The sequence below is a fragment of the Heterocephalus glaber genome, unplaced genomic scaffold (genome assembly GCF_053883595.1).
Source record: "Heterocephalus glaber isolate CG9 unplaced genomic scaffold, H.glaber_assembly_v1.0 deba00001538, whole genome shotgun sequence".
In the NCBI taxonomy this organism is placed as follows: domain Eukaryota; kingdom Metazoa; phylum Chordata; class Mammalia; order Rodentia; family Bathyergidae; genus Heterocephalus; species Heterocephalus glaber.
The window spans coordinates 21,205,922-21,229,314 of NW_028258333.1; the positions used below are offsets into that span (position 1 = coordinate 21,205,922).

Sequence of the window (23,393 nt, forward strand, 5' to 3'; positions counted from 1 at the left end):
CTGGGTCCATCATCCCTGACAACACTGTGATTTCCTTTTTAGCTTGTAGTCTCAGAGACATGAAACCAAGACTGCTTTGAGAAGAGATCCCCAGAGTACCATGTTCCAGAATGGTGGTGGCCTAGAGAGTTTGTTCCTCAGGATTGGGTTCAGAGTGCTCAGAGACCCAAGCACTCAGTCCTACAGCAAAGAGAGAAGGAAAACTGGCTACTGTTCCAACTGGCAGCAGACCCTGGTGTCATCCATGTGTTGTTAGTTTTAGGTGTATGGAGAATTCAAGAGTTGTGGGGTCAAGAAGGCTTCCACCTAGATTTCAGAAGAAGGCCTGGGAGGCCAGGCACTGTGCCCCTGAGAAGGCAGTGTGTAAAGCTGTGAGTGTGAAGCCAAGGTACAGTGGAGACCCCAGAAGGTTGGAGAAGCCAGGAACATGGATGGTCTGTGGAAAACTTCAAGGAGGGAGCACAGCCAGCCCAAGAGAGAGGCCATGGGAGCTATGACCAATAGCAGTTCTGTAGATGTGGGGCCACCCAAGCCCTTTGGAGTTCACATCTTGCCACAGATTTTGTCTGATGGTGGACATGGACCTACAGGATTAATGTTTGCTTTGCTGGATTTTGGACTTGCTTTGGTCCCAGTCCTTTCTATCCCCATATTTGTACCTTTCGGAATGGAAATGTCTATCTTGTGCCATTGTATCTTGGAAGTGTTAAACTTTCTTTTCATTTGTACAGGAGCTCACAACTAAGAGTTTGCCTTAATCTCAGAGGCGACTTTGGACTTGGACTTTTCAGCAGTGCTGAAACTGTTAGGACTTTTGCACCTCTTGGACATGGACTAAGTGCCTTTTGCATAAATGGATGTGCATGAGTCTTTGGGAGGCCAGGGCCAGAATGTTACTGTTTATATCTAGATGTCCCTGCAAAGCCTCATGCAGTCCTAGGTGGGGCCTTTTCAGAGGCTGGATCTAGAGTGTGTGATCCTGGAATTAAGGGTATGTGATTACTAAATCAGTCCACTGATTGGTTTCATACCACCCTAATCCTAATAGCATAGATAGAATATAAAAGGGGCAGAAAGAAGCTGCTCAGGCTCCTTGCTTGCTCTCTCCTGTCTGCTTGCCATGGACTGTTCCTCCTCTGTCATGCCCCTCTGTCATGCCACCCTGCCTTGGAGCCAGCCAACTGTGAGCTGAAACCTGTATGAACTTTGAGCTAAATAAACCTTTCCTCCTTTAACTTTAGGTGTTGAGTGTTTTGTCTCAGCAGCACAAAAAGCAACTAAGACAAATAGTCTAATCTATTCCTTTCCAGTTGATGATAATTATTGTATTTTCATTGTTGGCCTGATTTCAGGAGAACCGAAGGGAACTTAGTGTCAGAATGGAAATAGCCCAGAAGACCTATACTTGTATTTCCAGCAAGGTTTTCTGCAGATACTGCTCCTTTGTTAGAGATGAGGTGTGGAGTACTTTGGAGGGAGGAGTGAGGGCCCAGGACAGACTGAATCAGGGAACATCTAAAGCTAAACAAAGAAAGATAAATATGGCCTGACTAGCTTGCAGGAGACGTTGTAGGCCATCTATTCTACGCATTTTATTTACACTCCAGAGAGTGTCTATTTTACTTCTGTAGGTTCATGAAGTAAATTTATCTCCTGACTTCAGAAATGGGCTGAGCAGACAGTGCAAGCTGTAACTGTGCTATTGAAGTTCTAAGCACCTCTTTTATTGTGGCATCAGAGATGAAAGACTGAGCACAATTAGGTGAGAAGGCAACAGAGTATTTGTCTGTATGCTTATTTTGCAAGTGACAGAAGCCTAAATAAAAAAAAGTTGACCTAGCTTTAGGGTTGCAGGACAGTGTCTTTGTTGTGTGACCCCACATCCTATGCCACAGCGATGTGGCTCTAGCAGGGCTTCAGCCGTCCCTGGAGTTAGCCCCAATGCCCTTTCTTCCCTCAAACCCGTTTTCTGCAGAGGCCTAGAACTGGGTCTTCATAGCTGCCAGTCTCACAGTTTCACAGCTTCTACACCAGAGAGGAAGTCTGCACTCCCCTGCTCCAACTCCAAAATCCCAGGTAGTCTCTCAATAGGCCTGATGAGGACACATCCCCATGTCTGAGGGAGCAGCCATCTCACCATAAGGTAGTGAGTGGTTGGAGGTAGAGTAGGGAGGGAGGGCAGGAAAGAAGGCTGGCCTTGCTGAGCTGACCCAGAACCATAGACAGGAACAGCGTCTTGCTAAAGGAGAAGAAGAGACCTGCTTGTAAGAGGTCAGGTAGCCCTACCCTGCTGGGCTGGAGCGGAGAAGCATCGTTGTTTGAACCCACAGTGTTCTAATGATGTCCAGACATAATAGTCGGGGTTCTTGGCCACTCTGTTTCTCCTGCTGCTGGGGCATCACACAGAATCTATTTTATTATCTTATTTATATGTTCCTTATTCTGAAAAATAAGATACTACATGCCCGGGGAAAGGGATTTAGCAGGCCAAATGGAACCACTGTGATCATTGTAAATGACATTTCCAATATTACAGAATGTGGAGGATCCAATTTGTCCCCATTTTGAAACAGAATCAAAAAGCAGATGAAATATGCACTAAGCCAACTTGTGGCAATAAAAATCTTTCTAGAAAAAACAGGGATTAAATGTAACCATGGATAGAGCCTATCACTCACTCTAAAGATAGTTTTCATAACCAAACACTTCGCAATGGACCTCCTTTTTACTTTCTGTATTTGATATTTTTAAAACTACCCTCACTGAGATATTATTTACATCCTGGTACAATATAAGTCATGGACTTTATTATACATGTCAATGATTTTTTGGTAAATTGATAGGAGTTGTGCAACCATCCCTTAGTTGTAGAACATTTCCCTCATTCTAGAAAGACCCTTTGTGCTATTTACAGTCACTTCCATCACCACTCCCAGCTCCAGATAATTGCTAATGCTCTTGTCTCTGGAAATTTGCCTCTTCTACTTATGTCATAGAAATGGAATCATACAGTGTGTAGTCTTTACAGTCTGGCTTTACTTAGCACAATGTTTTTAAACTTTATATCAGTGCTACACTATGGATCTGTATTTCGTTCCTTTTTACTGCTGGATAGTATTTCTTTATGTAGAAATGCCATAGTTTGTTTACTTAGAAGACATTTCAGTTGTTTTACGTTTTGTCAGTCATAAATACTGCTTTTGTATACATTCACGTGGAAGAATTTCATGGACGTATGTTTTCATTTCTCCTGGCTAGGTACATAGGAATAGAATTCCTGGGTCGTATACTAAATTTATGTTTCACTTTTTGGGAAACTACCAAACTGCTTTCCACAAGGGCTATATCATTTTGCATTTTCACTAATAATGCTTGAGGATTGGACCTGTCCTTGATATGTTCTTTTTGTTTTCCAGATGGGTAAAATTCAAGGGATGGTCTTTGAAGGAGCTAAAGGAGCTTACTTACAATGTCTAGGCGCATATGCCTGGCCTTTTGGGATTGGGTACTATGTACATTCAGAGCAGTTGAGGTGAGCACAGGGGTATATGTAGAAGGTGATATTGAGATGAACGTCAGAAGATAAACATAGACTAGAGAGGGCATTTTAGAGATCATTAAAATAGTCTCAGTATGAGGGATAATCTCATGGAGTTTCTTAGTCCTAGAGTGATTTTTATATTCAAGAGGTAGCTTGTTTTGATTAAGTCTGTGCTTTGTAAATTGGATGGATTTAGGGCAGGAGGTAACCTTGGGATTTCTTTTTAGGCTCATTGAAGCGTGTGAGTAGCAGACTTGACAGACCAGATAGTAATCTTGCCAGAGCCACGGCCAATTTTATATTAGTGCTGCTGGCTCTGGCTGATTCATGGACGAAGATCTGTCCTGGGTGATAGCAAGTTTTATTCTCAAGGAATAATGATATATTTGGTTCTCAAGAGAAATGTCATCTTCTGGGTAAAGGCAAGTTGTGAATACTGGGGGATTAATCTTTTCAAAAGAGTTTTACTACATGATTATTGTGATACAATATCTGAATGACATTTATGGTTTTAAAATGTGCTCATTTGTTTTCTTTGAAAAAATGTGGGATAATATCTTACAAAGGATTCCCTACAAAAACAAAACTATTGCTATGTCATTGTTTTTTCTCCTTTAAGATTTATTTAAAAATTTAATTCACAAAGACAGAAAGAGGTTAATTTTGATTGATAAAGATCACACTTTAACTTGGTCTTTTTTTTTTTTGGTACCGGGGATTGAACTCGGGTCCTTGTGCTTGCGCAGCAGGTGGCGAAACCACTGAGTTAAATCCCCGGCCCTTAACTTGGTCTTAAACACCCAGCAGAAAAGAATACCCAAAAGAGATATAAAATAATGCCATAGTAATAATGCTAGCTATAAAAAGGGGGCTCCAATTGCTGACTCCTTCTGGCATTTTCCAGCTACACCAGTAGGCTCATTAGGAAAAGATAGGTGAAATCTATAAGAGCTCAACTAGAGTTTTAAACTTCCATAGCTAAAATTGTCCTTCAAAACCACCAACCTCTCTATCTTCTTAATGTTAAAACTAGAGAGGCTTCTGACAAAATATCACACTTACAGATAACCTCCATCAGTAGAGGAGTCTAAGAGCCAGCGGGTTGCAATCTCTATTCCAATCCCTTAACAGTTTCTAAACGTGGCTCTTTCTTCAACCTGACTTTCCATTCTAATGCTCCTTCTTTGATTTTACATGCTCTAATTTCCTGGGAAATTGGTTTATTCTTGCCCATAAGCTACCAAACTCCACATGACATGCAGATGATGGAACCAAGGACAAATGTGCTAGCCTCCTTTTACTGGGATCCACTAGATCAACCTTGTGAAGTCATGTTGCTAAGCTACAACATGACTTCTATCTGAGGCCCATTAGATTAGCTCTCAGGGGAGGGCCCTGACCGTGGTCTTCCCTACATTGACCTTTCTCAGTTCGAAGCAGTTAGATGGAAACTACGCCTCTTCGCCCCACCCCTTATGACTGCTCTATAAAACTACCTTTGAGGGCTGGGGATTTAGCTCAGTGGTGCTGCACCTGCCTCACGTAAGGTCCTGAGTTCAATCCCCACTATCAACAAAAAAATATGTTTGAGAAGTGGGCTCTTTGTTGACCCATTTAGGACCCCTCCTGTCTCTCAGGAGCTATTCTTATCCCCCATTCCTGTTCCCCAATAAATTCTCCTACTCTTAACAACAACAACAACAACAAAATAATAATAACTATATAGGATAATTCTTTTCTTGGGGAGGTGGTACCAGGGGTTGAATTTAGGACTTGATCGTGCTAGGTGAGCATTCTACCACTGATCTTAATCCCAGTCATTTTATTTTTTCATTTTGAGATAGAGTCTTGCTGAGTTGACCAAGCTGGGCCTGGAATTTGCAGTCTTCCTGCCTCAGCTTTCCACATAACTGAGTTTATAGGAATGGGCCACTTAGTCTGACTCAGTGTAATTTTTGATTATGTATATATGATATATAATGATCAAATGAGAATAACTAGTATATTTATTATCTCAAGCATTTTCTAACTTCTTTATTATCTGGATAATCTTTTAACAAACTTGTGCCTTAGTTAATTCATAAGAGATAACATATATGAAAGCATCTAGCCCATATCTAATACTCAATGAAATTTGCTTGTTTATTCATTCATTCATATGTGTTTGGTTTGGTGAATAAATAAGATTTATAATGTGTAATCATAAAGCTGCTTTGTTTTGCGTCCTACTGTCTGAAGGTAAATTCTTAGCCTCTGGATAAAATCTGTGACTCTTCTCATTATTCTTAGATTTTAAAAATCCAGCTGGGTGTGGTGGCTGAGGCAGGAGGGTCACAAGTGAGCCCAACCTGGGCAACTTGGCAAGACCCTGTCTCAAAATCAGAAATAAAAACAGGCTGGGGATGTAGCTCAGTGCAAAAGCCCTGCTGGCTCTGATCCCTGGTACCACAAAAACCAGCAATTTTAATTGCCAAATAGTGTTAATATAGAAGTTATAGTATCCAATTTCTTTATTTTTTCCAATGCTGAGGATTTATTGAACTCAGGGCTTTAAACAAGCTAAGCAAGCACTACACCACCAACCTACATCCCCAGCTCAGAGTTACCAATTTCAGATAACGTAGAATTAAAATTTGAGTTAAATACAAAGGTGTAATTGAAAAATACAGTGAATGTTTAAATTTTTAAAATTATGCAGTAAAAGACACATTGCCATTAATCTTTCTCACTCTTCCAATAATAACTCCCACTCCTCCAATTAGAGCATACTCATCTGTTCATTCTTGCCACTTTCTGAAGCAGTTCTATAAGTCTACTTTCATGAGTGTCTTTAGTTATGCTGTCGTAGCTGCTTTACCTTTTATGGTCACTTTGGCTATGGGGAAAACCCAGAAGTCTTACAGAGTCAGACGTGGTGAATAAGATGGAGGGGATACAGCATAATGTTTTTATGAGCCTGCCTTTCTGTTGGACGGCACTCAGCACCAGCATTCACCTTAGTTTTGATCGCACCTCCTAAACAAACTCACAGAAGAGGATTTTTAGAGCTGCTTCAGAAAGTGGCAAGAATGATGAGATAAATGTGGGTGAAGCTAGGTAAGTATTTCAAGGGGGGTTAATAGCGATGTATCTTTTTATAATACATTTTTAAAATTGAAACATCATTTATTCTGATTACCTCTTACAGCTTTTCCTTTTCACTTTCCATACTTCACCTGCTACCCTGCTGCTTACATCTTCCTGTCATGGTTTGTGATTTCTGTAGAGAGCCTTGTCTGGTAAAACTCAGGGTGAGGGTGAGGAGAGGGACAAGAAAGTTCTTACATAAGGGCCGGGGATTTAGCTCAGTGGTTCTGCCACCTGCCTCGCAAGTGCAAGGTCCCAAGTTCGATCCTCGGTACCAAAAAAAAAACACAAAAGAAAGTTTTTACTTGACTGGTATTACAGCTGAAGAGTGCTGGCCTTTGGTTTTTGCTTCTCCATCAGGCAATCTGCTTTTTTGCCATGCTTGTTCTGTCCTCCTAATCTAAGAAAGATTACTACCCTCTATTGTGAGTTGTCTACTTCTGGCCCATAGGAAGCACACATCTGTCTATGTGCAGCTAAACTCTACCATTTAGACTGATCACAACACAGCAGCAACCTCTGCTTCATGTGCTTTCTTGAGCCACAGGCCAGTTTCTTTCTTAACTTTTGTCTTTTCCGGGTGTGGGTCACATACCTGTCCAGTCAATTCATGCTGTCATGTATGCCTCTCTCATGAGGTTGAGTACATGTAGGAGTCATTGTATATTTCTTTTTTTTAATTTTAAATATTATTTTATTGATACACTTTAGGAACACAACACAATGACATTCATCATTGGAAATTTGCACCTTTACACAATCTCTCTTGGTTCCCATTTTACCGGCTTCCCCTGCCCTCCCTTCAACCCCTCTGTCCCTCCCCATTCACAAAGAATTTGTTTCCATTTTTTCATTTTCCCATATTAATTCCATTCCCTTCTTTCCTTTCCCCTACCCCTCCGACTTCCCCTTCCCCTTTTCCCCTTTTCTTCCTATTTCACATTATCTATTATACCTTTTAGTCCTTATTTACACTTTCAGTTTCGCACACTACAGAAACTATTCGGTATTCATACATGTATGTCCTATTTATTTCACTTAAGAATATCGCCTCAGTGGGCATACATTTAGCTATAAACATCTCTAATGTCTCATTTTTTATGGCTGTGTAGTACTCCATTTTATTTAAAAAACCACATTTTCTTTATCCAGTCTCCAGTTGATGGGCAATCGGGCTGCTTCCAAGTTTTAGCTATTACAAATTGTGCTGCTATGAACATGGGTGCACATATATCACTGTGGTATGATTCTTTTAATTCTTTTGGGAAGATACCCAGCAGTGGAATAGCGGGGTCAAATGGGACTTCCAGTTCTAGTTCTTTGAGGTATCTCCATAGCGATTTCCACAGTGGTTGCACCAGCCTGCACTCCCACCAGCAGTGGAGCAGTGTTCCTCTTTCCTCACAGCCCAGCCAGCATTTGTTATTGGTTGACTTCATGATAGCAGCCATTCTTTCTGGAGTGAAGTGGAATCTCAGTGTTGTTTTCATTTGCATCTCTCAAATGACCAGTGATGTTGAACATTTTTTCATCTGTTTATTTGCTATTTCTACTTCTTTGTCTGAGAAATATCTGTTCATTTCAGATGCCCATTTTTGGATTGGGTCTTTAAATTTGGGAGGTCTTGTTTTTTTTAAATTCTTTATAGATTCTAGATAGTAGACCTTTGTCTGAGGAACAGCAGGTGAAAATTTTTTCCCACATTGTGGGTTGTCTCTTCACACTGCTGGTGGCTTCTCTTGCTGTGCACAAGTGTTTTAGTAAGAAGAGATCCCACTTGTTGACTGTTTGTGCTAGTTCACAGGCAACTGAGGTTTTGTTCATAAAATCTTTTCCTACACCAATGTCTTCATGAGTTCTACCTAACCTCTGTTTCAGCCAATTCAGCGTTTTTATTTTAATATTTAGATCTTGAAGCCATTTTAATTTTAGTTTAGTGGATGGTGAGCGATATGCATCTACTTTTAATCTTTGACAAGTTGAAAGCCAATTTCTCCAGCACCATTCATTAAAGAGGCCATCTTTCCTCCAGTGAGGGTGTTTGGCTCCTTTATCAAAGATGAGATGGCTGAGTGTGTCTGGAGATGTCTCTGCATCTTCTAATCTGTTCCACTGGTCCTCAGGTCTGTTTCTTTGCCAGTACCATGCTGTTTTTATCACAGTAGCTTTGTAGTATAGTTTGAAGTTAGGGATTATGATACGCCCTGCCATGTCTCTGTTACCTAGAATTGCTTTTGCTATTCTGAGTCTCTTCTTGTTCCAATAGGATTTTTGGATTGTTTTCTCAAGGTCTGTGAAATATGCTGCTGGGATTTCCATTGGGATTGCATTGAATCTATATAGCAGTTTTGGAAGTATGGCCATTTTCACTATGTTGATCCTTCCTACCCAGGAGCAGGGGATGTCTTTCGATTTTCTGATATCATCTTCAATCTCCATTTTTAGAGTGCTATCGTTTTTAGAGAAGAGGTCTTTGGTTTCTTTTGTTAGGTTGATTCTTAGGTATTTCAGTTTTTTGCATGCTATTGTGAAAGGAATTGTTTGTCCTATTTCTGTCTCAGTGAGTCTGTTGTTCCTGTAGAGGAAATCTATTGATTTTTGTGTGTTGACCTTGTATCCAGCTACTTTACTGCATTTGATTATTAAGTCTAGAAAACTTTTCGTGGATTTCTTAGAGTCTTCTATATAGAGTATCATGTTATCTGCAAATAATTACAGTTTGACTTCTTCATTTCTTTTCTTATCTTTATTCTTTTTATTTCTTTCTCTTATCTAATTGCTGTGGTTAATGTTTCAAAAACTATACTGAACAGAAGTGATGACAGTGGACATCCTTGTCTTTTTCTGATTTTAGTGTGAAGGATTTCAGTTTTTGACCATTTAGTATGATATTGACTGTTGGCTTTTCATAGATAACTTTTATCAGATTGAGGTAGAGACCACCTATTCCAATTTTTTGTATGTTTTTTTTATCATAAATGGATGTTGGATTTTGTCAAATGCTTTTTGTGCATCTATTGAGATGATCATATGGTTTTTGTCCTTGGCTCTATTGATATAGTGTATTACATTTATGGATTTGCATATGTTGAACCATCCCTGCATCCCTGGGATGAATCCCACTTGCTCAGGGTGTATGATCTTCTTGATGATCTTCTGCATTCTATTTGCCAATATCTTTTTAAGGATTTTTGCATCTATGTTCCTTAGTGAGATTGGCCTATAGTTCTCTTTTTTGGTTGGGTCTTTCTCAGCTTTAGGGATCAAGGTGATGCTTGCTTCCAGGAATGAATTTGGGAGTGTTGCTTCCCTTTCAGTTTCATTGAAGAGTTGAAACAGTAGTGGCAGTAGTTCCTCTCTAAATGTCTTGTAGAATTCAGCAGTGAAGCCATCAGGACCTGGGCTTTTCTTAGTTGGTAAGTTTTTAATTACATTTTCAGTTTCATTGATTGATATTGGGTCCTTTAGAAGTTTTAGGTCTTCATCCTTCAACTTTAGTAATTCATACATATCTAGGAATCTGTCCATTTCTTCTGTGTTTTCCATCTTGTTGGCATATAGGTTCTTGAAGTAGGTATTAATGATCCTCTGGATTTCTGCTGGGTCCATTTCACCCTTTTCATCCCTAATTGCATGGATTTGGGCTTTTTCTTTCCTTTTTCTGATAAGGTTAGCTAAGGGTTTGTCAATTTTGTTTATTCTTTCGAACAACCAAGTCTTGGCTTCATTAATTTTTCATTCTCTTAGTCTCCATTGCATTGATTTCTGCTCTGATCTTTGTAATTTCCTCCCGTGTATGAGCTTTGGGTTTGGGCTGCTCTTCGTTTTCTAGAAGCTTGAGATTCAGCATCAGGTTGTTTAGTTGGGCTCGCTCTGTTTTCCTAATATGAGTATTCACTGCTACAAATTTCCCTCATAAGACCGCTTTCATTGTGTCCCATAGATTCCAATATGTTGTATTGGCATTGTCATTTAACTGAAGAAACTGTCTGATTTCTTCTTTAATTTCCTCTGTGACCCATTGGTTATTCAGAAGTGTGTTGTTTGATTTCCATGTGTTTATGAATTTTTTGCAGTTCCTTTTGTTACTGATCTCCAATTTCATCGCACTATGGTCTGATGATATACAGGGGATAACTTCAATTTCTTTGCACTATGTAAACATGTTTTATGAGGGAGTATGTGCTCTATTTTGGAGAACGACCCGTGTGCAGCTGAAAAGAATGTGTATTCTGAGTTTGTGGGGTGGAACACTCCGTAAACATCTGTTAAGTTCATTTATTCATGAGTTCAATTGAGTTCTAGTATTTCATTAGTTATTTTTTTGTCTAGTAGATCTATCTATTTGTGGCAGTGGGGTATTGAGTTCCCCTACTGCTACTGTATTAGTGCATATATGCATATCCTATATATTAGTGCATATATTTTCATGACTGTTAGTATTTGTTTTATATGGTTGGGTGCACTAGCATTTGGTGCATAGATATTTATGATTGACATCTCTTCCTCTTGGATTGTTCCCTTTACAAGTACGTAGTGTCCTTCTTGTCTCTCTTAATCAGTGTTGGTTTGAAATCCACTTAATCTGCAAAGAGGTTAGCTACTCCTGCTTTTTTTCAGGTTTGTGTCACATGGGGTATTGTTTTTCACCCTTTAACTTTCAGTCTGTTAGTTTCTTTTTGAATTAAGTGTGTTTCTTGTATGCAGCATATTGTTGGACCTTGCTTCTTGACCCATTCTGCCAGTCTATTTCCTTTGTTTGTTGAATTGAGAACATTAACATTGATGTTTATGACTGATACGTATTGACTTATCATTGTCATAACTTTTTGTGTTTGTTGGTTTCTCCCTCTTTACATTTAATTTCTTGTCATGCCCGATGTATTCATTCTGCTGGATTTCCTGGGGTTGTGATCATTGTCTTTTCCTAGGATATTGTCTAAAATTTTTTGGAGCTTTGGTTTGGTATTCATGAAGTTCTTAAGGTGCTCTTTGTCATCAAAGTATCTTATTTCTCCATCCATTTTGAAAGATAGTTTTGCAGGGTACATCAATCTGGATTGGATGCTGTTTTCCTTTAGGGCTTGGAGGTTGTCACTCCAAGCTCTTCTTGCCTTGAGGGTTTGCTTTGAGAAGTCTGCTGTGATTCTGATGGATTTTCCTTTGTGTGTGATTTGTTTCTTTTCTCTAACTGCTTATAGAACTTTGTTCTTTTGTTGGGTTTCTGGAATCTTAACAATTATATGCCCATGTGTAGATTTTTTTTTTTTATCAAGGCTAGTGGAGTCCTATATGCCTTACTTATCTGTATGTCAAGTTCTTTTCCCCTGCTTGGGAAGTTTTCTGCCATTACTTCTGTGAACAGTTTTTTTTATGTCACCTACACTCTCTCCTGTTTCTTCATTGACTCTAATCAGTCTTATGTTATTCTTCTTTGCATTGTCTAGCATTTGCTGGATTGATTTCTCATCGTCCCTTATAATTTTAAAACAATTTTTCTTTTCCTGGTCACTAATTGCAGTCTTATCTTCCCTATCTGAAATTCTGTCCTCACATTGGCTCATTCTGGTGTGTAGACTTTCAATGGAGTTTTTAATCTCCTGGAAATCTGTTTGCATCTGCTTTATGGATTCCATTTGTTTCCTATGTTGAGATTCCATCCTGTTCCTCAGGTCCTCTTTAGATTTATTAATCATGTCTTGCACTATGAACACAATCTCTGCTGTTATCTGAGAAATTATTTCTGATCTCTTTTTTTCCAGATCCTCTTTTTTTGCCAGTTCAGAGAGTCCAGGTAGTTGAGTATCAGTGTTCCATCTCATTTCCCTTTGGGGTTGTTGTACGTGATCTGGAAGTCTGGTTTTGAGACTTGTTTACGTGTCTTCTCATTTCATCCAGGGTGGGGTAGAAGGGGGGTTTCGGCTCACCTCCTCTGCTCTGGGAGTGGCAGTATGGTGGCCTGGAAGCCTCTTCCTCTGTGCTGGGAACGGTGGTATGGCGGCCGGGAAACCCCTACCTCTGCCTCATTGTGTATTTCTAATGAAAGATGTTCCCCAGTCTTCCCACAGCCCCTCCCCATTTAGACCCTCCATGTGAGCAAGGGGCTTAAGAGTCCTGATGCCAGGTATCTTCTAAACTTTTTGAAGGTTTTCGTCTTGGAAATGGCCACTTTGTAATGCAATGATTGTTCTGTTTTTGTTCTTCCAATTCAGCAGTTGATGCTCAGTCATTCACTATGGATGAATGAATTCATGCTAAATGAAGTTTCACTGAGATTTGTGTTATGGTTTATATCTCGGTGTCCCCCAAAGCCTTATGCAATCATAGGCAGGGCTTCTGGGAAGTGAATGGATCATGGGTGTACTATACTCATTGATGGATTAGTCCACTGATGAATTTATAGATAAATGGGTTGATAGGGTTTAGAGACTGATTAGAAGAGGTGAGTCACTGGGAGTGTGACCTGCAAAGGTGTATCTCCCTTTTCTATTCCTCCCTTCACTCTCTCTGCTTCCTGTTTGGCATTCCTTGAGCACATGGTCAGGTAGCATCACAGCAGCAACCCTAGTTTCCACCAAAATCTGTCAGTCATTTTTCTCATCACTGGCAAAAGACACCTGCAACTAAAAGGAGGAGAGTTTATTTTGGCTCATATTTCAGTCCATAGTCAATTGGCTCCAAGGCAGGACAGCATGGCAGAGGGGCATGGTAGAGGAGAGTTGTTCGTGGCACTTAAAGAATCAGCAGGACCTTACTCTTTCTTGGTTAAGAGGTACAAAAGTGAAAGTCTTTCCATTGAGAAGAGAACGCCAGGGAATGTAGGTCATTCTGAGATAGGGACCAAGTTTCCCAGATGTGTTAGTTACTTTTTTCTCATTATTGAGACAATACCTGATACCCAAAGTTAAAGGGGGAAAGGTTTATTTAGCTCACAATTTGTAGAGGTTTCAGTGCATAATTGGCTGGCTCTAAGGCAGGTCGGTGTGGCAGAGGGACATCACAGAGGAGAAGCAGTTCACAGCAGACAGAATATAGCAAAGCAATAAGGGCTGACCACAGCTCTTTCTATCCTTTATATCTTATCCTGGCTACAGGGCAGGTAGTACTCACACCATTAATCCTAGTGCCCTCGATCCTAGCATTACACCATAAATCAGTACCAGTGTCACACACTCGATCGAGCCACCTCTGAAAAAGCCCCACCTATGAGTGCATGAGGGTTTGGGGGGGCATCTAAACACAAGCCATAGCACCAGAATCCAACCATCCAGGCACTTGGAGGCCTATACAGCCATGATGCAAAAGGACCTGACTACTGCTGAAGCTGGTGGCAGACTTTGGCACTGTCCAAATGGTGCTGATTTTTCAGGCATGCAGAATGCAAGAGTTGTGCGTCATGGAAACTTCCACCCAGATTTCCTGGCCTGGGAAGCCAGGAAATGTGCCCCTGACAGGGTAGTGCATGAGGCTGTGAGAGTGAAGCTGAAAGTGCAGTGGAGACCCCAGAAAGTTGGAGAATCCAGGAACTTGGGATATATGAGGAAAGCCATTAGGGCTGTAGCCACCAGTAATCCTGTAGGGAGGGTTTGGAGTTCAAATCTCACTTCACCTTGCCTCAGGTGCTGGACATGGAACTACAGGATTTAATGTTTGTCCTGCTGGTTTTTCATCTTGCTTTAGACTGATTTCTTTCTGTTTCCCTATCCTTGCCTTTTGAAATGGGAGTGTTTATCCCTTGCTGTTGTATGTTGTCAGTGTTTAACTTTCTTTTTGTTTTTTTATGGGGATTCACAGCTAAGAGTCTCAAAGGAGACTTTGGAATTGAACTTTTCTGTAATGCTGTGAGTGTTAGGACTTTGGCCCCTCTTAGAGCTGGACTAAATGTATTTTGCCTAAAGAGAGCCTTGGGGGCTAGGGGCAAATGTTACAGTTTATATCTAGTCCCCCTCCTCAAGCCTCATGAAATCATAGGTGGGAATTGGGTCATAAGGCCACTGCACATATTGGTGGATTAGTCCACTTGTGAGTTTTGTAGCTTAATGGGTTATTAGGAGGTAGGGCCTGGTCAAAAGAGGCAGGTCACTGAGAGTGTGGCCTAGAAAGGTACATCTGCCTTCCCCACTCCTCTCTTCACTCTCTCTGCTTTCTTCCCACCATGCTGTGAGCAGCTCTCCTCTGCTATGCCCCTTTGGCCTGGTGTTCTGCCTTGGAGTTACCTAACTATGGACTGAAATGGGAGCCAGAATACCTCTCTCCTTTTAGTTGCAGCTGGCAGTTATTTTATCCCAGTGGCAAGAAAACTAAGACAGGTTGACTATGGAGAAAGCTTTGCTGAGGTTGGAGGTGGAACCCTGGCCCAGTCTAGGGTAATCTTTTTTCTTGATGTGGAGCTCAAGTGATTAGCAAAGGTAGAATCTCTTGTGAAGTAACAGAGCAAGCATTTTTCCTTGAGGGGAATTATTGGCTTGCCCTCCAGCTCTTTCCAGAATTGGTCTGATCAAATCTCTATTCTGAGAACTTGCCCCAGGCTCCTGTTTGATGCTCTTTGGTCTCTGCACGTTTCAAAATAGTCTTTTTTTGGGGGGGAGGGGTGGCTAAGGTTGCAAGTGGTTTGGGTTGGTGCTGCATAAGGAGAATAGCAATTAGAGGAAAGTGGGCAGGCAAGGAAAAAAGAGGGGTGACTTGTTACGACTTCATAGGCCCAATGAGCTGGAGTTTTGAAGAACTTTTTAGTGCTTTCATCTATCCATGGTGAAACCTAATCATTATGCTGCATTTGTACAAATCCCGGTGAAGTTAACCGCTGTCAGAGTGTTCACCCTCCTTAAAGCACTTAGGAACAAAGAGCGGCTTCCTGAGGTAAAAGGTGAGGACTCAAGTCTGTACAGGTACCGGACTTCATATCCTTGTCCTATGTATTTATTCATGAAACATTTATTGGTCATGTACCAGTGGCCAGAGCCCAAGTATATATAGGCAAAATGAAAATTCTACCCTGAAAATCCTCTATTCCAAAATAAGTGGGAAGTCTTGAGATGTAAATTTTCAAAGTTACGGAAAGACAGTAACAGAGCTCCTGACCCCCTTACTCACATCCAGGTCCTAAAGAGGTCAGACTGAAGAAGAATCTTTCCTTGGAGAGAACTGTGTGATGACTGCCATCATATCAGCACAGTCTCACGAGAGAAGTTTATAGGACTTAATGCTTGGGGACATTGCTCAGGAGTCTGATTCAGGACTGGAGAGATGGACAATGTGCCCTTTCTCCCTCAGCCTGCCCAAATGCAGTGTTTCCTTTAAGACCAGTTAGATCCATGCTCCAGTTATAAAGGCTTCCCTCATTTATGCCAGCCTTCAAGGATTTCTGCTTTGATTCTTGCAGAATTGAACACCTAACTACAAGATTTATTTTAAAATAACCCTTGGTCAGCTTTGAGTATTCCACAGGGCCTACTCACAGTCCCATTGCCTAATGTCCATATGTATTTAAAATTCAGTTTTATAGACAAGACCAATCTGCTGTAGATAAAGTAAATTGGGTGAGGGAGAACAGTTTACATTCCATTCTCCACAAGCAGCAACACAACTCACAAGTACAACCCCATCCAAGAAGCAGAGACTTGAAACAGCTTCTACCCACTGAGAGGAGGTTGCTGGCATTAGGTGCTATGTGTAAGGGATATTTTTATTAGAATGGTTTACGGAATGTTTTTGCACTGCCAGATTGGGAGAATTGAATGTTTTTACAGTTCTTGGTAGAAATCCATCTTTGCTGCTGAAAGATTATTGTCTGAGGAAATAAGCACTTAAAGGAGAAGACGTAGGTACAAGGAGAGAAGCATTTCAGTTTCTCAACACTTTTGTCAGTGGTATGGATTTAAGTGTGATGCTCTTTTTAACTGGAAAGAAAAAAATGCTGAAGCCTGTCTGGGTGGGTGTTAGCATTCTGCTGTTGCTAAGGATTCTGTAGTATTCTCATTTTCCACAATACAAGAATTAGTAAGATGACTTTCCCTCTCTAATTTTGCGGTAATTCAAAGGAAATTATTTTAAACCACTGCCTTTGAATCCTGTGGTATGGTTTCTCAGACACTAATATGTTCTTGTGATTCAGGAAAAATGTGTATGTCTGTACAGCTGTCTGCTTTTGTGAATTGATACTGTTCTTTATTGGGCCATAGATAGCTAGCTAATTGCTTGTGTAGAATTAGGGTATAGAGGGTTCCCCTGCCACCACTGCCCTGACCCCACTCCAGTTGTGTGAAAGATTGAAACAGAGGGGATGCTCAGAAATCTTAATCTTATCTACTTGTTCAAGGTCTCTAGGTTATTTTTGACAGAGTATAGAGTATAAGTGTGGTATCACTGAGTCTAGAATAGTGGTTCCCCAGCTAGTTGTAAATCTAAGTCATCTGAGGAATTTCATCTCTGATTGCAATGTCTGGATGGGGTTCCAAAAAAAATGGTTTTGGGGTCATATATAGGGGTGGGGGTGAGAGTTGGTGGGAGTAGGTGTAGTTTAGAAACCACTTCAAATCAGTGGTGGGGTGTGGTAGAGAAATAGCTAAATAAAGAAAACCTCTGAAGTGTAACAAAGTCTTCACATTTTAAGGGATCGATTGTTAACTTTTGTTCTTCTGAAGTTCTTTTTTTAATAATTCTAGAAGTTTGCAATCTAGAATTTTTATTTCTGAAGATTGGAGAAGGTAATGGGGGTTATTAAACTTTTTAAAATAACAGCTTGAAGATAGTATTCACATACATTAAGTTCTCACCCTGAATGTTTACAATTGAATGGTTTTGGTAACTTTACAAGTTGTGCAATCTTCACGACAGTACTTTTTTTTTTTTAACCGGGCATCGAACTCGGGACCTTGCACTTGCGACAGTACATTTTTAAAACATTTCATCATCCCAAAAAGAAATCCCCTAACAACTATACAGGCATTTTTTTTTTTAATATTCAAGTCTAACTTTTTTGCTCCCGATAAAGCTTTATAGGCTAGTATAAAGGTTTTTTGATTCGAGCTATAATTATATTTAGATAATAGTATCTCATTTTAGGCCTTACTTGAGAGTTGCATTATTTTTTTGAAGGAAAAATTAAATAAATTAACCCTTGTGTGTTGTATCTAGTCTTTCACATGAGAGGATAAGAAGGCTGCACTCTGCACAGATCCATCCTCTTTGGTTAACATAATGTCTGTCATGTGATGATTGGCAGCCAATGATGGATGACATATTTCAGTGACATTTTGAGTGGAACAGGGAGTAAAGTGCCTAATATTTCCACTTAGTGGGTAGGTATACTTTATTCTGTATGAAATGGGAGAATTTAGTTAGATAACTTTTTCCATAGATGTGAATCCTTGTTCTATACATTTCCAAAGGAAGCTGCTGTACAGATAAGTCAGTTTCACAATTCTTTTGAAATAAATATTCCGATTAAAAGACTTATCCAAGTACTACCATTGATGTAGCCTTGCTACACTGGTAGCTGTTATTTTACTCAAGTTAGGTTATAGCCCAGCCTAAACATTGAAAGTTTGGGTTTGGGAATTGGGGCTATAAAATCCCAACTGACTCAAGGAAGGCAAGCCCCTGATTTATACACGAGTCATCTTCAGGAAGAGGAGTTGCTGGGATAGAATACACCTGTCATCATCCCACTAGCCATGGCTTCTAGGTGTAAGATCCTATTACGAATACCAGGAAAGCAGTGTTCTATTAATAACACTAACAGTCCAAGCTGTAATTCTTGCTTCTGTGGGTTTCCAACACTTCCCTTCCCTTGACACCCACATCTGTCATTATAGAGTTATATCCATGGACCACCTAAAACTCCAGGAAGACAGTCATTTAGTAGTTAATACCTTCCCCTGAGAACTTTTGGAATTCATTACTGTTTATTTAATCCTCTTCAAATAAGACTGCATACTTCTCACTGCCAGGCTTTAAAAAAAAAGAAAAGAAGAAAGACAAACAAAAAACCTAACACAACACTCATGAAACCTCTGTGACCTTAAGCAGAAATCTTGCTGCTGTTGCCTAAGACCTTCTGTTCTGTGAATGAAAGAATGCTTTGAGTGGTTCTGCCTTAGTGGGCCACACAGTTTGTGGGTTATCCCAGTATGGCCTCTCTTTTCTCCCTTTCCTCCTGCACTGATTTTTTTTCTTTTTCCTTGGTTATTTACAAAGGGTGGGAGGAAATGAATCTGAAAGGTGATTTCCATTTTCTAGAAATAGTTGATGTAGAAGCCGTGGGCCAGTGACAATTTGGGAATATCTAATTATCATTATTTCTATTTTTGATCCATCAAAAGGTGATTTGTTTTGACATGAAAAACCAGCCCAACTTTAATTAGTAAACCTGGCTCACTTTGACAAGTGTGTTCCTTATTCTATCAAAGGTTCTGTAACTTTGAGTTTCTATAGAAAAGGGACTGGGATTTTACAACTAGTAAATTGATTCCTGGTCCTTGTGAAGCAAATGAGCTAGAGGCCAGCTCTGAGAAGCACTGCTCTGGAGTATGCACTTGCCCTGCATGTACCAGTTTGAAGTTCTCTGTGATTAAATGTGGGTAATTAACAATATGTGATTCCAGTGTGTACAGTTTCCAAGGCAACATGCACTCTGTCACTCTGCTGAGACTGGGAAGATTGAAAGGGACCATGGAGAGGCCTCAGGAATAGTGGCATCTAGGCAAATGCTATCAAAGGTGTTTATGATGACTACATTTTCATGTCATTCAGGCAAGGGCTCTGTTTAATGGCAGCAGCAATAATGAAAAGTAAACACACGAGAAGCCAGAGTTGCAGGGTGACTTGTGTAGGCAACACAACGACATGAAGAAGGATGAGGACAGCCATTTGGCTGCTTGCATTTCCCCACTTCTATCTTCTCAAATCAGTTTTGTCCAGAATAATAAGGATGGCATGAGCTGACCTTGAAAGGCTTTGTAAAATTAACCATTAGCTATGTTAAATATTTGTCCGTCATTTCTTAGTTCTGATGAAGGAACTAAGCAGGTGAAATTCACCTGCTTTCACTTTCTGTAAGGGATGGATTAAAGTTAACATTTATTGAACACTTACTATGTGTTAGGAACTTCCATATGGATTAGGGTCTTTTGGCCCTAAATGTACCTATTAAAAGAAATCTATATGCTTAGGTTCCACACTTTATACATTTCCAGACTCAATGAAAAAGATACATTCTATACTGTATTTTAGCATAGAATTGAGCTTTTTGGCTTTAGTTATAAAGCTGTAAAGGTCAGTGGAAAAGCATGCAGTTATCAGTTAGATTTTGGGATTTGCTTCTGAATGCCATTGTACAGAGCCAGTGTGACTGTAGGCAAGTTTCTTAACTTCTCTGAGGCTTTCTGCTTCTGAAAAATGAGGATTTTAGACTAGCTCAGTACTTGTGACTTTTGAAGGCTGGCAGTGTACCTTGCAGAATTCACGGAAAACTAGGCAATTCCTCCCTGAAAAAATTGCATGTATACTTATCAAAAAATTATATTCAATTTACAGGGACCACAGACTTATCCTGAATGAAGCAGTTGTTTAAGACTCTTCCAGCTCCAACTCAGAATTACTGGTCCCACAAGGAGCAAGTTTTTAATTGTTTAGAGTGGCCCCCTGAGGAGTGAGTTATTTGATGAGGGAGGTTTTATTATTTCTGGCATTTTTCACTGACTGAACTGTGCATTTGGGGTGAGGGAAGGTGGGGACAAACAGTGGAAAAATAAATAAGGAGTGAATGGCATCTGGAATATGAACTGTTTTCCTTGTCATTTTTCACTGTTGCAGAGCTTCAAAAGGAGGTAGGTAGATGGTATCTTTGCAAAATGAAGAATGTGTAGGGGAATTAAGTCAGCATATATGTCTTACTCCATTTGTTACTATAATGGAATACCTGTGGCTAGGCACTTTGTAAAGGAGGAGAGGGTCATGGGCATGGCACTACATCAGCTCAGCTCTGGTGGGTGGCACCACAGTGTTGAAAGCATGTGCAAAAGCTTGTAAGAACTCACTCCAGGAGACCAGCACTCCCTGCTGAGGGCACACCCATAGGACCTAAGGACCTCCCACCAGGCCAGCCCTGTCTCCTACCCATGGCTGTCATGGGGCTGGGCCTGAGGAGGTCTCCAGGGTATGAGTAAGGAACCTAACCCACCTTTTTATAGAATAAGTTTGCAGGCTCACTGACTCTTCTTGAGGAAAAAGAATTTTCAGGATGCCTCAGTAAGAGGAACAGGAAGGGCTTCTTAGGCACAGATTTTCAGGCTCACTCAAGGGTGGAGTATGGTTACTCGGGGAAAGGAGATATATTGTTTCCTGGAACAGGGGACATTTACGCTTTTCTTGAAGGGGAGGACACCCCGGGAGAAGGTGGCTCCCCTGCCCCAGAAGAGTAGCAGCCCATTCCACAGGTATGGGCCCATTTTTTAAAAAAATAGGTAATTTAAACATTCTTTGGATTCTCTCAACCTGCTCCTTTATCTTAGGATGAGGTTCCTGCTCTTTACTTTATTGGTTAAGCCAATTTATGGATTTTTAGTATGCCTGATGGATTTTGTGTGTGATGGGTCTGGTAGGGAAGTAGCCTAAATTTTAATCAAAGCCATGCTGATATTGTTCACATTGGGCAACTTTGGCTAGGTCCTGTAAGTTTCCGTCATTTTAAAAGTATAATTTTTAGTTATTTCCTTGTCTCCTTTCTACCTGTCTTTCATTTCTTCTATCCTACCTCAGCCTGATGTTATCATCCAGTTAGGAGAAAATATGTGTAGTGTTTATTTGGATATTCATTCATTCTTTTATTCTTTGCTTAGGTGTTGAAGAGTCTCCTAGGACTTTGGAAGGTTGAATGGACTAAACATGAAGAGTCTGAAAGCAAAGTTCAGGAAGAGTGATGTAAGTTGCTGTGACTCATGGTCTGGCTGCTCCATTCTGCTCCCTGGGGTTGTAGAAACAGCCTGCACTCCTTTCTGATAAGCTCTGGGTTAGTAAACTACAGACAGCAAAAGCACACTGTTCTCAGCTCAGGCTGCTGTCAGTGGTATTCTTTAGGTTTCTTCTTAGGCTTATGTATAAAGCTTTCAAAAATAACTTAAAAAAAATTCTTGGGACCCATGCCTTTTATATAAAGGAGGGGTCAAATTAAATATCTTAAAGGAAGAATCAGTATTAACCTCAGCATTTCTAAAGTTGCCAAAACCCAAATTCTGAGTGTCATTTTTAAAAGAAACTATTCTCATAAGGGTAGTTATGGAATTACATATTAGCATGGTTCATCTTTGGCCTTAAGAAACTTGTTTAACTCTCCCTTAAGGCCCTCATGGTAAAACAGTAATGTCCACTGCTGCCTGTACCTTCACTCCCCCTGAATTCCCTGGTTACTGACTCATTTGTTGTCCACCCTAGAAGACTTTGGATTGGAAGAACCAGATATGATGTCAGAATTACAAATCAAAATCTCCCATCAGAGGAAATGGAGAAAAATAACATAGCAGAGAGGTTATGCATCATATCTTAACAAAAGGTTGCGCTTTAACCCCTGCTGGAATCCCAGTGTTGTACTTGCTGCATTCCAGATGCTTCATGCAGGGCTGTTGAATGGGAGTAATTCATGGAGGGATATTAGATAGAACCCCAGATATGTCACCCTGAAAATGGGCTTGCTTGGTTATTATTTAAAATTAGGTAATTAAATCTGAACCTGGATTTTATTGCTTTACCATGAATTCTATTTTGACAGCTTGACATAACTGCATTTTTGCAATAAATGGAGGCTGCATCTTTTATGGCCAGCATGTCACATGCACACCTACTTTTGGCTGAAAAATAACTCTTGAGGCTGTGATGTGACAAGTAAATTACTGCTCTGATAAGGACCAGGCCAGACAAGATGCTTTTAGTGCGATGCAAAATACAATATTGTCTCACTTAAAGAAAGAGCTGGGGGGGCTGGGGATTTAGCTCAGTGGTTCTGCTGCCTGCCTCACAAGCTCAAGGTCCCTAGTCCGATCCCTGGTACCAAAAAAAAAAAAAAAAAAAAGAGCTGGCAAAGATTCATAGGAAAAAGTTGATCTCACCTTTGCATTCTTAAGGTAAATTAACTAAAACTCAGAAAATTAACTAAAACTTTGGTTAAAGTAAACTAACTGAGCCTCTGTTAACTAATAATTAAAACTCAGAACTAGCTGGGTGCGCACGCCTGTAATCCCAGCACTCGGGAGACTGAGGCAGGAGGATCACAGTGAGTTAGAGGCCAGCCTGGGCTACATAGTGAGTTCAGGGCCAGCCTGAACTACAAAGAGAGACCCTGCCTCAAAAAACAAAACAAAACAAAACAAAAAAACCCTCAGAACTGACTTGATCAACCATGTACTTAGCCACTGGCCAAACAGAGCCCCCGACATTTGACTTCTTGGCTGCTACTCTCCCAGGAAACCTTCATCTTGCTCATCTGCTGACTGTATAATCTCAAGCCTATATATCTCCTTTGGCTTTCAGTTAAGGAAGAAAAGGCAATTAAATGGACAAAATTGCTTGGTTCAGCAGATATAGGTTTGTAAATTATGTGATCAGTTTAACAAATGTCTTCTTCCATTCCAAGGGAATTTGAGTAGTTTCCATTTATTCAAGTTGAGATTATTTTAGCAAAATGTCTTGGGCCTAGAGTTCCATGATATATGAACGAGGGCAGGGGGTAATG

General features: G+C 40.3%; 1 protein-coding gene across 3 annotated transcripts in view; it reads left to right on the forward strand.

Moving 5' to 3' along the window:
* Rai14 (retinoic acid induced 14) overlaps positions 1-23,393 on the forward strand; it is a 150,522-nt gene that overhangs the window by 14,283 nt on the left and 112,846 nt on the right. For all 3 annotated transcript variants that reach the window (XM_087189281.1, XM_004848645.4, XM_087189280.1), the window contains exon 2: positions 21,508-21,589. In XM_087189281.1, the coding sequence (XP_087045407.1) occupies positions 21,554-21,589 (36 nt within the window). In that variant the 5' untranslated portion in view covers positions 21,508-21,553. The remainder of the gene's footprint in view (positions 1-21,507; positions 21,590-23,393) is intronic.